Source organism: Crinia signifera, chromosome 11, assembly GCF_055691185.1.
Source record: "Crinia signifera chromosome 11, ASM5569118v1, whole genome shotgun sequence".
In the NCBI taxonomy this organism is placed as follows: Eukaryota; Metazoa; Chordata; class Amphibia; order Anura; family Myobatrachidae; genus Crinia; species Crinia signifera.
The window spans coordinates 58759202-58773033 of NC_139227.1; the positions used below are offsets into that span (position 1 = coordinate 58759202).

The 13832-nt window shown below is 49.8% G+C and overlaps 1 protein-coding gene across 7 annotated transcripts in view; it reads right to left on the reverse strand.

Moving 5' to 3' along the window:
- Positions 1–13832, reverse strand: part of CCDC102A (coiled-coil domain containing 102A) — a 102226-nt gene that overhangs the window by 6458 nt on the left and 81936 nt on the right. For 5 of the 7 annotated variants that reach the window (XM_083164869.1, XM_083164870.1, XM_083164873.1 and 2 more), the window contains 3 exons: positions 12118–12327; positions 10929–11099; positions 5854–5957 (listed from right to left, as the gene is read on the reverse strand). In XM_083164869.1, coding sequence (XP_083020995.1) covers positions 5854–5957; positions 10929–11099; positions 12118–12327 — 485 coding nt within the window. The remainder of the gene's footprint in view (positions 1–5853; positions 5958–10928; positions 11100–12117; positions 12328–13832) is intronic. The other 2 variants (XM_083164875.1, XM_083164874.1) reach the window with 1 other exon arrangement.

Here is a 13832-nt window from a genome sequence, read left to right on the forward strand (position 1 = left end):
AATAGAGAGTTGATGTTTAACAGTGTGACTAGTAGCTGGCAGTAATTTCTGCATTCCTACAGTAGTCTGTGCCAGGGTTTGTACCGTTGCTGATAAGGTATCTACCCATGGTGGGGGCCTGTACAAAGGGTGTTGTAACCACAGGGGGCTGAAGGCGATCCACTAAGGTGCCCAGAAGCTGTTGAAAAGCTGCCCAAGGAGGCTCTTGTACAGCCACCGAGGTAGAGAACTGGTCAGGAGCCCTTCCAGCACCCTAGAGGCTAAACTTCACTACCCCCCCAGGCAGACAGGCTCCTCCCCTCCTCTACCCCACCTCCAGGCCAACGGACTCAGTTTTTAACAAGCCATGGCAGGAAACAAGAGAGAAGAAAGAGAAGCACCACACAGAACACATTTTGAACACGTTAGTACCCACGACAGAGGAACACAGGCTTTACAGTGGGACGTCCTAAAGCAGCCACCGAAGAGGGCATGCGCCTGTGCCGCAGCAAACACATTCTGACTGAAGGCCGAGTCCTAGGAGGCAAACGTTTCAAAAGCGTAAAAGCGCAAGAAAGTATTGGCGGACAACTAAGTCGCCATCTTGCAAATTTGCTCAGCTATTGCACCGTTCCTAACAGCCCAAGGCACCCCCACACACCTAGTGGAATATGCTCGTATCCCCACTGGAACCGGGAGCAAGGCGTCCAAGTAAGCCTGCCTGATGAAAGAGCGAATCCAGCGGGTAATAGTCTACTTAGTGGCAGGCCAGCCTATCTTCTGAAACCCATAGAGTTTGAAGAGAGAGTCTGACTTGCGGAACGGCCTAGTGCGGCGCACATAAAGGCGCAACGCCTGGACAACATCCAAGGACCGTTCAGGAGAAGCATCCGACTGTCTTGACATGAAAGCTGGACACCACCTTCTGTAGGTGAGAAGGGATGGAACGAAGAACCGACCAGACGGAATGGAATACCAGGGGACTTACAGGACAGAGCTGACAAGTCAGACACCCTCCTGGCCGGAGCTATTGATAACAAGAAAACCATCTTCCAAGTGACCAACACAGGTCCACAGTCTGCAAGGGCTCAAAAGGTGGGCCCTGAAGAGCAGACAGGACAAGGGAGGCTGGATATGCAGGAATGTGCGGACATCCGGCAACAGCGCCAACCATTGACGGAACAAGATGGAGAAGGTTGAAACTTGAACCTTCAAGGAAGATAAGCGTAACCCAGCCTCCGGGCCCTTTTGCAAGAAGGACAGAACCCTAGCTAGATGGTAAGTCCTGGGATTGAAGTGGCGAGTCTAACATCAGGCAAAGTATGCCCTCCAATTGCGATTATAGGCCCCCACCGAGGGAGGCTTCCTTGCCTTGAGCAGGGTGGAAAGTTAAAGCCCCTGGCTCTTAACAGGAAGGTCTCAACAGCCACCCCATTAAAGCCAGATGCCTCAAATTTTGGTGTAGACACGGACCCTGAGAGACCTGGTCTGGGCGTAGGGGTAGACCAGGGGTGGGGAACCTCAGGCCCGGGGGCCGTATGCGGCCCCTATAGCCGGTCTGAGCGGCCCGCCCGGCGGCTTTGCCGGGAGTCAAGTACAGGGGGAATTTTCGCAAGAGGTCGGTAGTTCTTGCGAGATTCCGCTGAATAGGACTGCCGGAGACTGACAGTCCTATTCAGCGGCAGCCGCCGGAGCGTGGTATGGCTGCAGCAGGACAATTTGTAAGAGAAATTATATGGCCCCCGAAGGATTTTTTTCCCCATACAAACGGCCCTTGGCACAAATAATGTTCCCCACCCCTGGGGTAGACGAATCGGTGGGACCACTGACAGGGCCTGCAGATCCGAGAACCAGATCCGTCTGGGCCAACGTGGAGCCACCAGAATCAAGGTGTCGCCCTCCGCCTTCAGCTTGTGGATCACTCCCAGGAGGAGTGAAATTGGCGGGAAGGTGTACATCAGTGTGAACGGCCCCTGGACAGGGCGTCCCCTGTACGGGTCCAGGTCGCGAGATCTGGACCCGTACAGGGGGAGTTTGTGGTTGTGGCAAGAGGCCATCAAGTCCGGCTTGGGTCTGCCCCACCGTCGTACCAGCATCTGGAACATCTAAAGATGGAGGGCCCATTCACCGGCATCCAGGGTCTGAAGGCTGAGGAAGTCCACTTCAAAATTCAGGACTCCTGGGATAAAGGTCGCTGAGAGAGCAGAGACCTTCTTCTTCTCCACGCAAAAATGTGGGATGCTTCCGCCATGGCGGTCCGACTGCGAGGGACGCCCTGGTGGTTGATATAAGCCACCGTCGTCGCATTGTCCAACTGGATTTGAACCAGGCGACACCTCAGCCAGGGTTCCGCTCAGTTTGAGAATGTTGATCGAGAGCTGGGCCCCCAGAGCGGTCCAGTGGCCTCTGGCAAGTGACCACCCCCCAACCACGAAGGCTGGCATCTGTGGTGAGAAGTGTCCACTGGTGTATCCAGAAAGACATCCACAGATAGGTTCTGGTTCAGGAGCCACCAGCGAAGGGAGAGATGTCCCGTTGGAGACAAAGCTAATGTCTGGGCTGGGATGTTGTGGTAGGATCCTGACCACTTGGAGAAAATCTACCACTGTAGCAGGCGGGAGTGGAACTGAGCATATTCTGCCATGTCGGAGGCCGATACCAGGACCCTCATGCAGGCATGCACAGACACCAGCTGGGGAGAAAGGGGACGCCGGTTTGCGCCAGAATTAACAGGTCGTCCAGATACAGGAGTATTCGGACACCCTGGTTGCGCAGACTTTTGCCCATCATGGCCATGAACTTTGTGAACACCTGAGGGGTGGTAGACAGTCCAAAGGGCAGTGCCCAGAACTGAAAATAACAGTCCTGGAGGGCAAACTGCAGAAACCGTTGATGTTCTGGCCGGGTGGGGATATGCATCCTGTATGTCTAGGGAGGCCATAAAGCCCACCGGCTAAAGGGCCGAAACTATGGAGTGCAAGGTTTCCATCCTGAACTTTGGGACTCGAACACACCTGTTCAGCCATTTCAAGTTGAGGATGGGCCGGAAGGATCCGTTGGGCTTTTTGACCAAAAAAAAGGCTGGCATAGAACCAGGAACCCCTTTGAGCTAAGGGGATGGGTACAATAACTCCTGGCAGGAGCAGCTTTTGAACTTACTGTTCTAAATCAGATGGGAGGCTTGTGGAAAAGAATGAGTTCAGGAGTAGCCTCGAGAGACCATGTCCTGAACCCAAGCATTTCTAGCCAGATGGCCAAGAACCCCAACAGACGTCCGCCAACCTTGGGATGCCCCAGGTGGGAGCCCTTGTCCACTGGCTTAGAATTGGGGCGTCTGGTGGCCCAGGGATGCTTGCCCTTGGGTTTGGATCTGACCCCTCGGAAAGATCTAGAGGAGGCTTGTCCCCTGCCCTGGCCCTGAAAGCGAAAGGACTGTAAGGGAACCCGGGGCCGTGGGGTAGGGGTGGACGGCAGGAAAGCAGACTTAGAAGCTGCTACCGTAGCTACCATTTTATCCAGCTCTGGTCCAAATAAGAGGGAACCCTCGAAGGGAAGAGCTTATAAAGTTTTTTTTAGAGTCCAGTTCCGCCTTCCAGCCATGGGGATCCGCATGCAGCCACAGCCGAAGCTGACACTCTGGAGGTGAGAATGGCGGAATCAAGAGCCGTCTCTCCCAGAAAAAGTGCAGCACCAAATCAATAGTAGGCAGCAGGGTTTCTGCAGGAACCCCCTTGGCAGCCTCTGCCGCAAGAGTAGTTGTCCACTCAACAAAAGTCTTAGCCACCCAGGCAGATGCTACAGCAGGCCGACCCACTGCACCGGCAGTGGTGTAAATGAGTTTTAGGAAGTTCTCCAACTTCCGATCAGCTGGGTCCTTATGGGACGCAATAGGGATGGTCAGCATAGAGGATTTTACTAACTTTGCCAAATGTGTGTCTACTTTAGGGACCGTTTTCCCAGGGGACTATGTCCTTCTGGGGGAGGGGATAGAGGGATGGAGAAGGGGGTAGTCAAGTTCTCTAATTTAGGGAATAAAAACATGATTACACTTGGCATAACAGGGTACTGGGGCAGTGCAGCAGAGACCTTATCAACTAGCTGTGCCATCAGCTGTGTGAGTGATGTGGCCGTAGGCTTGAACAGCGCCTGCGCATTATAGCAGCTCACACATACGCCGTACTGTACATAGTCCTGGGGGTATAGGCCTACATTTCAGGCTGTGCATGACAGCAATGCTGGGCCCCCCCCCTGTTGGACTTGCCTCTGAAATACAGGCGGTCTATATGGTCTTGCTTAACACATAATAAACGGACAGGCAGCTAAAGTGTTAATATGGTACACACAATACAGGCAAGCATACAAGGCATACAATGCAAGAAATAATGGCACTGAGCTCCTGCAGCAGCTATGGCTGGCTGGAGCACAATACTGTATCCCGTAGGAGAGGTACAGGGGGACTTTCCCAAGCGTCCTGGCCGTGAAGGAGTGGAACCCTGGGTGGCTGAGAGCTTCTCCATGTCCCTCCTCATGTGCAGCCAGGCAAACAGGAAGGGATGTCAGTGGCGGGATCTCTCTGTTCCCTGCCTACTGTCCCCGGGGAGGGGTTGATGTGGGGGGACCCCCAGGGAAGTGTCCACGTGCAGCAATGGTAAAAATGGCAGGGATCTGGCGCTCACTGAGCGCTCCACTTACCGACGCTGCTGCCCACAAACTAACATCCCTGGTGGTCCAGCAGGAGCAGGTGGCGGACCAGACTTCTTCTGCTTGATAGCGCAGCTTGGCGCCCCCCCCCCCAACTGCTACAGCCGCTTACAGCGCTGCACGCTCCTGTTGGGGAGCGAGTTACCTGGTTTGTGGCTCCCCAGTGCCAGCTGCAGTCACCATTCGCAAGCGGTGCTGCAGCATCCGCACCCCGGTGATGGAGCAGCAGCGTGGGTGTCTGATAGAACCCCAGCACTGCTGCCCTGTCACTGAGAGTCAGTGTAAAAAATAGAAAAAATAAAATAAAAGTTTGAAGTAAGGCTGCATAAAGCAGCCCCTCTATCAGGTGCGTCTGGCTCCTGCCAGCACCCTGAAAAACTGAGTCCCTGGGGTAGAGGAGGGGAGGAGCCTGGCTGCCTGGGTGGTAGTGAAGTTTAATGTCTAGGGTGCTGGAAGCTCTCTCCCACTCCACTACCCACTGTAACGCAATTGACACAAAATATATCCCTGCTGATAACATAGGTGCTCCAGCTTCCTGCTGGCACCAACAAAAAACTGAGGAGCGGAGCAGCGTTATATGGGAGAGGAGCCGTGCATCCTGGGATGTCTTAAAAGCTTTGCTGATTGGTGCCACGGTCCTCTGAAGCCATCTACAACCCCGATGTCACCTTGTGGGGACCATGAAACCTGAAGAAGAAATGTATGTACGTATGTATGTATGTAATGTATCTGTAAACCAGTGGAGATATATATGTACGTATGTATGTAATGTATATGTAACCAGGGGAGATATGTATGTACATATGTATAATGTATATGTAACCCAGTGGACATATGTATGTACGTATGTAATGTATCTGTAGCCCAGTGGAGATATGTATGTATGTATGTATGTATGTATGTATGTATGTATGTATGTATGTATGTATGTATCTATCTATGTGTAACCCAGCGGAGATATGTATGTACGTATGTATGTAATGTATATGTAACCAGGGGAGATATGTATGTACATATGTATGTAATGTATATGTAACCCAGTGGAAATATTTATGTATGTATGTAATGTATCTGTAACCCAGCGGAGATATGTATGTATGTATGTAATGTATATGTAACCCAGGGGAGATATGTATGTATGTAATGTATATGTAACCCAGCGGAGATATGTACCTGGATTGTAAATGCTCCAGTTGGACCTGCAGGTTTTCATTCAGTTCCACCTGTTCATCGAGGGATCTCTGTAATTTGCGTGTCTGATTCTGTGTCTCATCTATCTGAATGACAATATACCAGGGATCACAAGAAGAACAGTATCCAAGCATAGATAGAGATTGTTTATATCTATATATCTATATGCTGTTCTTGATAAAAGCGTGACAAGCACTGAAACGTTGAACTACAAGAGCCTCCTGTAGTTTTTTGCAAAAAGCCCTGAGTGCCGCCATCACCGTGCAATATCTATATATATATATCTATATCTTTTGACAATTACCTACTGTAGTGGGTGTCTATTAATTCCTTAAACTAGTTGTCTGTGAGGAGCGCCGGTTATTGCTGCCATCTCTCTCTATATATATATATATATATATATATATATATATATATATATATATATATATATATATATATATATATATATATATATATATGATATATATAGGATAGTGAAGAAACAACAGCGGCACTCTGGGGATTTTTAGAAATAATATATTTTCAGCAAAAAAAGCTTCCAACGTTTCGGGGTATGTGACACCCCTTTGTCAAGGTTATACGTGCACGTATAACCTTGACAAAGGGGTGTCACATACCCCGAAACGTTGGAAGCTTTTTTTGCTGAAAATATATTATTTCTAAAAATCCCCAGAGTGCCGCTGTTGTTTCTTCACTATCCTGTACTTCTGTTCCTGAAGGCACCTGGGTTACCTATACTGCTGGAGGAGTGCCAGGCCTACACCTCCACCTCTACCTCATATATATATATATATATATATATATATATATATAATCACACTTCTGTGAATTCAAACTGTCCACTTAGGAAGCAACACTGATTGACAATGAATTTCACATGCTGTTGTGCAAATGGAATAGACATCAGGTGGAAATTATAGCCAATTAGCAAGACACCCCCAATAAAGGAGTAGTTCTGCAGGTGGTGACCACAGACCACTTCTCAGCTCCTATGCTTTCTGGCTGATGCTTTGGTCACTTTTGAAAGCTGGCGGTGCTTTCACTCTAGTGGTAGCATGAGACAGAGTCTACAATCCACACAAGTGGCTCAGGGAGTGCAGCTCATCCAGGATGGCACATCAATGCGATCTGTGGCAAGAAGGTTTGCTGCGTCTGTCAGCGTAGTATCCAGAGCATGGAGGCGCTACCAGGAGGCAGGCCAGTACATCACGAGATGTGGAGGAGGCCGTAGGAGGGCAACAACCCAACTGTAGGACTTCTATCTCCTCCTTTGTGCAAGGAGGAACAGGAGGAGCACTGCCAGAGCCCTGCAAAATTACCTCCAGCAGACCACAAATGTGCATGTCTCTACTCAAAACGGTCAGAAACAGACTCCATGAGGGTGGTATGAGGGCCCGACATCCAGAGGTGGGGGTTGTGCTTATAGCCCAACACCGTGCAGGACGTTTGGCAATTGCCAGAGAACACCAAGATTGGCAAATTTGCCACTGGTGCCCTGTGCTCTTCACAGATGAAAGCAGGTTCACACTGAGCACGTGACAGATTCTGGAGACGCCAAGGAGAACGTTCTGCTGCCTGCAACATTCTCCAGCATGACCGGATTGACAGTGGGTCAGTAATGGTGTGGGGTGGCATTTCTTTGGGGGGCCACACAGCCCTTCATGTGCTTGCCAGAGGTAGCCTGACTGTCATTAGATACCGAGACGAGTTCCTCAGACCCCTTGTGAGACCATATGCTGGTGCGGTTGGCCCCGGGTTCCTCCTAATGCAAGACAATGCTAGACCTCATGTGGCTGGAGTGTGTCAGCAGTTTCTGCAAGATGAAGGCATTGATGCTATGGTCTGACCCGCCCAATTGAGCACATCTGGGAAATCAGGTCTCGCTCCATCCACCAACAGACTGTCCAGGAGTTGGCGGATGCTTTAGTCAAAGTCTGGGAGGAGAACCCTCAGGAGACCATCTGCCACCTCATCAGGAGCATGCCCAGGCGTTGTAGGGAGGTCATACAGGCACGTGGACGCCACACACACTACTGAGCATCATTTTAACTTGTTTTAAGGACATTGCATCAAAGTTGGATCAGCCTGTAGTGTGTTTTTCCACTTTAATTATGAGGGGGCTCCAAACCCAGACCTCCATGGGTTAATAAATTTGATTTCCATTGACAATTTTTGTGTGATTTTGATGTCAGCACATTCAACTATGTAAAGAACAGAAGTATTTAATAAGAATATTTGGTACTTGTGTAGTATCACTGCGCCCATCGCATCGCAGACCATAAGGCATGCGATGGTATGTGATGCGATATCGCGTGATGTTCCCCAATGTCATACAATTTTAAAATTGTATGGCATTGTATATGGCATACAATGCCATACAATGCGATGGGATGTGATTATAACTTGTATAAGCACCCTAATAGGTGCTTACAATGTTAAATACACCCCCACACCCGCGAGGGGTGGCGGTACGCGTCCTCCGACCTTTTCATACCCCCACTATCCACGTCGGCGTGGAGTTGATTTTATAAAGTGTGGTCAGCGCAGCGAGACCGAAGCGTGGCGAGCACAGCGAGCCCTGGGGGGAGACGCGCATAACTTCACAGGTATACACGTCCCCTCGCCACGCTTCGGGCTCGCTGCGCTCGCCACACTTTATAAAATCGACTACACGCCGACGTGGATAGTGGGGGTATGAAAAGGTCAGAGGACGCGTACCGCCGCCGCTAGCCACGCTTCGGGTTCACGTTTATACTGGGGGGTGGCGTGGGGGTGCATTTAACATTATAAGCACCTATTAGGGTGCTTTTACAATTTATCATTGCATAGGGGGCTAAAATGGCATCGCAGTGCATCGGGTGTATGGCATGCGATGCGATGAAAAATCGCGCGATCACATATCGGGGGTGCCGTGATAATACACAAGTACCGAATATTTCATTAATTCAGATCTAGGATGTGTTATATTGGTGTTCCCTTAATTTTTTTAAGATATATATATATACTTGTCCAAGAATCGGCACTCCCAGAGACAGGTTTGTAACTTGAGCCGGTGCCCTCACAGGTAGAGATATGGGCAGGTGTGGTGCGGCACTCTCGGCATAATAAGACACACGAAGCTGACTTCGTGTGTCTTATTATGCCGAGAGTGCCGCACCACACCTGCCTATATATATATATATATATATATATATATATATATATATATATATATATATATATATATATATTTCTCCTTCATCCACTAGGTGTCACTGGAGTTACACTGGGGATAGAAGGCGACCACAGGGAGCATGGGCACTTTAAATAAAAGACTAGAGTGGCTAACTCCTCCCCTTCTACTTCCCCTCCAGGTCAGTCTTAGTTTGTGTCCGAAAGGGAGCGGACACACACTAGTGTGCTCTCAGAGCACATCAAAGATTTTTAATTAGCATGGTTTTTTCCACTGCGCAGAGGACAGGCAGATAGTGATACACTATCTGCCTGCTACGTGGGAGCCTGCCGGAGGGAGCCAGACGCTTCCATGGTAACGCGCCCGGCTCCCTGGCTGCTGAGACCACCGTCTCGGGAGGCAACGGGCGCTGCCCACCAAAGCACGCCGCGGTCCTCTCCCAGCCTCACCGCCGACGGCAGGCGAGTTTGTAAGTATTCCCTGCCACCGCTTTTAGCGGCGGTGGTCAGGGGTTATTAGGAAAATGGCGGCTAGCAGAGGGTTTTTAAACCTGGCGCCAGAGAAGTGAGAGCTGCCGGGCAGGGGGCAGAGCTACCTGCGCGGTACTCCCAGCAGCTCCGTCTATTCCCAGCGCTCTCTGAGACATGCGCTGCGGCCATCTTTTTTACACTGGCGCCGCTGCGATATACTGTGGGAGGCTCCTGTACCGCTGCAGCCCCACCAAAGGCTTCAAGTACATCGCTGATCCTGGTGACCGTCCTGCTATAAGCTCTCCAGGTACTGTGAGTTACAGTGGGGGGTTGAGAGCTTAGAGAGAGATAGTTGGGCTGTGTTAACAACTAGGGCTATAGCGCTCCCTGGTTACAGACCATACCACTGTTCAAACCCTGTGGCAGCTCCTTTCCTTCACTATCTCTCCTATCCAGTCCTTCTACCTGGACTAATCTATACCTACTCTCCCTTGGGTGTGTGGTAGTGTGTGGATTTTCAGGGGGAAGCTCCAAGAGAATTGCCTGTAAGACTTGCAATGCTAAGTTTACCCCTTCAGCCCCTGGGGATCTTAACTGTGAAAAATGCACTGTTAATCCCTCTGTGTCACAGACCCCAGTGGACCCACCTTTCTGGGCCTCATAACTAACTGAGGTTATGTCCCGGTTATCCTCTGAGTTAACACAGTCTCAGAGAGATAGAGAGACCTCTAGAAACCAGCAGAGTGATTTAGCCTCTGCAGTTCAGAGCCTCACTAGAGCCCTAGCTCCAAGCTGAGCCTCGCCCTTCCTCCTCAAGGCAGCCCCCATCTTTGCAGAGGAGAAGGGCTTCTCCATTACAGTAAGTACAAAATCCCTATATAGATATATATATATATATATCTATATATATCTATATATATAGATATATATATATCTATATATATAGATATATATATATAGGCACATCATAAATATAAGGCAAAGAGGTCTTTTTATATACAATTTCAAATGAAAAAAAAAAAAAAAACCAGTCCAAGATAATCCATCTTGCAATGGGTGCAGCATCAAATTTTAAAGTCCAATCCATACTTATCAGCAAGCAATAGAGTAAAGGTAACCACAGCAAGTCAACCATACTCGTGCACTACAGCTGTTTTGGTGTATGTTTGACCGTCCTCAGGAGCATAATAGGCAGGCAGCCACAACCTGGAGCAATGAGGGAATAATGCATCTCACCTGAAAGCAGGTATCTAGGAGTAAATCAGATGAGTGGCGCTCCATTCCAGTACTCCCTTTGCCCACCAAACCGAGCCCACTAAAAGCAACAAGACGCAAGCCACGGCTGACGTCGGAGGCCATTATTTCGGAAACAGTGTGTTAGGGTTACAATGTGGCCAACGTGTTAGGGTTACCTGATCCTCCGCCTGCCCCAGCTCCTTCTTCAGTTCCTCCACCCGGAGTCGCAGCTTCTTCACTTCCCCCTCCAGCTGTTCCATGCGCCTGTTGGCGTGACTCAGCTCTGCCATCTTTTCATGATGCTGCTTCTTTAACTTGGCATGATTGTGGCGCAGATCCGAAAGCTCCTACAGCGAAATGTCATAGTGAGAGGGGACACACATGCTACACCGAACAGTAACAGTGAGAGGGGACATACACTCTACATGGGACAGTCACAGTGAGAGGGGACACACACGCTACATGGGACAGTCACAGTAAGACTGGACATACACTCTACACGGGACAGTCACAGTGAGAGGGGACACACACACTACATGAGACAGTCACAGTGAGAGGGGACGCACGCGCTACACGGGACAGTCACAGTGAGAGGGGACACGCGATACACGGGACAGTCACAGTGAGAGGGGACACACACACTACAAGGGACAGTCACATTTAAAGGGGACACGAAAACTACACAGGACGGTCACAGTGAGAGGGGACACACACACGATACATGGGACAGTCACATTGAGAGGGGACTCACGCTGCACAGGACAGTCACAGTGAGTGGGGACACACATATTACACGGGACAGTCACAGTGAGATGGGACACACACACGCTATATGGGACAGTCACAGTGAGAGGGGACACACACGCTACATGGGACACTCACAGTAAGTGGGGGACACACGCTACACGGGACAGTCACATTTAAAGGGGACACATGCTACACGGGACGGTCACAGTGAGAGGGGACACACACACACACACACTACATGGGACAGTCACATTGAGAGGGGACACACGCTGCACGGGACATTCACAGTGAGTGGGGACACACATATGACACGGGACAGTCACAGTGAGAGGGGACACACACACGCTACATGGGACAGTCACAGTGAGAGGGGACACACGCTACATAGGACAGTCACATTGAGAGGGGACACACATGACTGTCGCATTGAGAGGGGACACGCACGCTACACGGGACAGTCACAGTGAGTGGGGGCACATGCTACACGGGACAGTCACAGTGAGAAGACAAACACACATATTACACGTGACAGTCACATTGAAAGGACACACACATGCTACACGGGACAGTCATAGTGAGAGGACACACGCTATACGGGACCTTACAGACATAACTCACCTTGTTCCTCTCAAACAGTTCAGCCTGAATAGACTTCAGGTCTGTGTCCAGTGCGCTGGCTGTTTGCCTTTGCTTACGGGTCAGAACCTCCTCCAGGTCCTGGATCTGTAGTCTCAGTTTCTTGTTCTCACGTTCTAGGCTAAGCTTTTCTGTTTCCAGCCTCTCCCGTCGGCCCCACTCCTCTGCATTCTCTGCCTGGAGCCCCTCCATCTGTGGGCATCATTCACAGACAGACACAAAAGTCACTTCTGCCAAATAGTTCTCATTCTCTACCCACTAATATCCAGTCTCCCTTCCATGCCGAGAGCCCCAATAATACCAGTAACAGATGGGTGCCTCAGCCCGGAACCCCAATAATATCGGTAACAGGTGGGCGCCTCAGCCCAGAGCCCCAATAAGGGGATTTTTGTAAGAACTTACTGCTCAAATCCCTTTCTCTGCGTCCATCCTGGTGACACAGCTCAACCATGGGAAGTAGTGGGGTCCGTAAGAGCCAGGCACCTATGCTATGTCTTTGAGAGGCAGGCTCCTCCCTTGCTGCATCACAGAAAGCCTCAGTACAACTTCAAGAGCCCACTAGGATACATTACTCAGTACAATGCCTAAACATATTAATATGAACAATTATAAATAATCATATAACATGAAACGGTATAACCATTTACTGAGCGTAAAAGGAGGGATCACTGTGTCACCAGGATGGGCTCAGAGAAAGGGATTCGAATGGTAAGTTCTTACAAAAATCCCCTTTTCTCTATCGTCCATTCTGGTGACACAGCTCAACCCTGGGACGTTCAAGAGCCAGTCCTTTGGGAGGGTACGCTCAGGTCCACAACACGTAGAACTGCTTGCCCAAATTAAGCGTCCGCCGATGTGAACTCATGGAACCGATAGAATTTGCTGAAAGTGTGAACAGAGGACCACGCGTCAGTGAACAAGCCTCTTTGCGAAACACGTGTCTGACGCGCAGTACACGCCCCCTCCCGGGATACCATCCATACCATTCCACAATGGACACGCCGCTCCGGCGTCTGACTGTCTCGTGCATAGGAAGGTAAAGCAGGCTGAGCCTGCCAGCAACCAGGCAGACGGCGGCATCACCCGCCATTCTGCCTTCCCCACCAACACCACCCAGTACCTCTATGTACAAAACCAGCGCTTATGTAGTACAGCGCTGACCGTGACCCATCCTGGTATCAGATAGTAATTTGTACTGTTTTCTCCTGATTTACGGTCTCACCTGCTACTCTGCTTTCCCTGCTAGCACTACTATAGCACCCCTGTGTACAAACATAGCTGTGTTGAGACAGCTAAAGTATTGGCTTTTTCTGCACCCACTGCTGTTTGTTATATCTTGTTGACTGCACAACAGAGTATCTGCATTTCCAGGATATCAGCAGGCAAAACCTTATTCCTAAACGCAGCACTTATGTACCACGCGGCCGTCCGTTACCCATTTTTGGAGTAGATGGTAATTTGTTGCTGTTTTTCCAGTCTTCTTTTGCACAAGCTGTGTAGGATAACCCTGTTGTGACAGGACAACTACATGCTGAGAGTCATGCTAATGTATCGTGTGTTATGCTGACAGTGTCCCTGAATATCTGTATCTTTATGGCACCAGCATATAATACCCGAGTCTTAAACTCCATCTTTATCCACATTGGGAGCAGATTATAATTGTGCCATTGCTACAGTGTATAGCAAAGTGTATATTG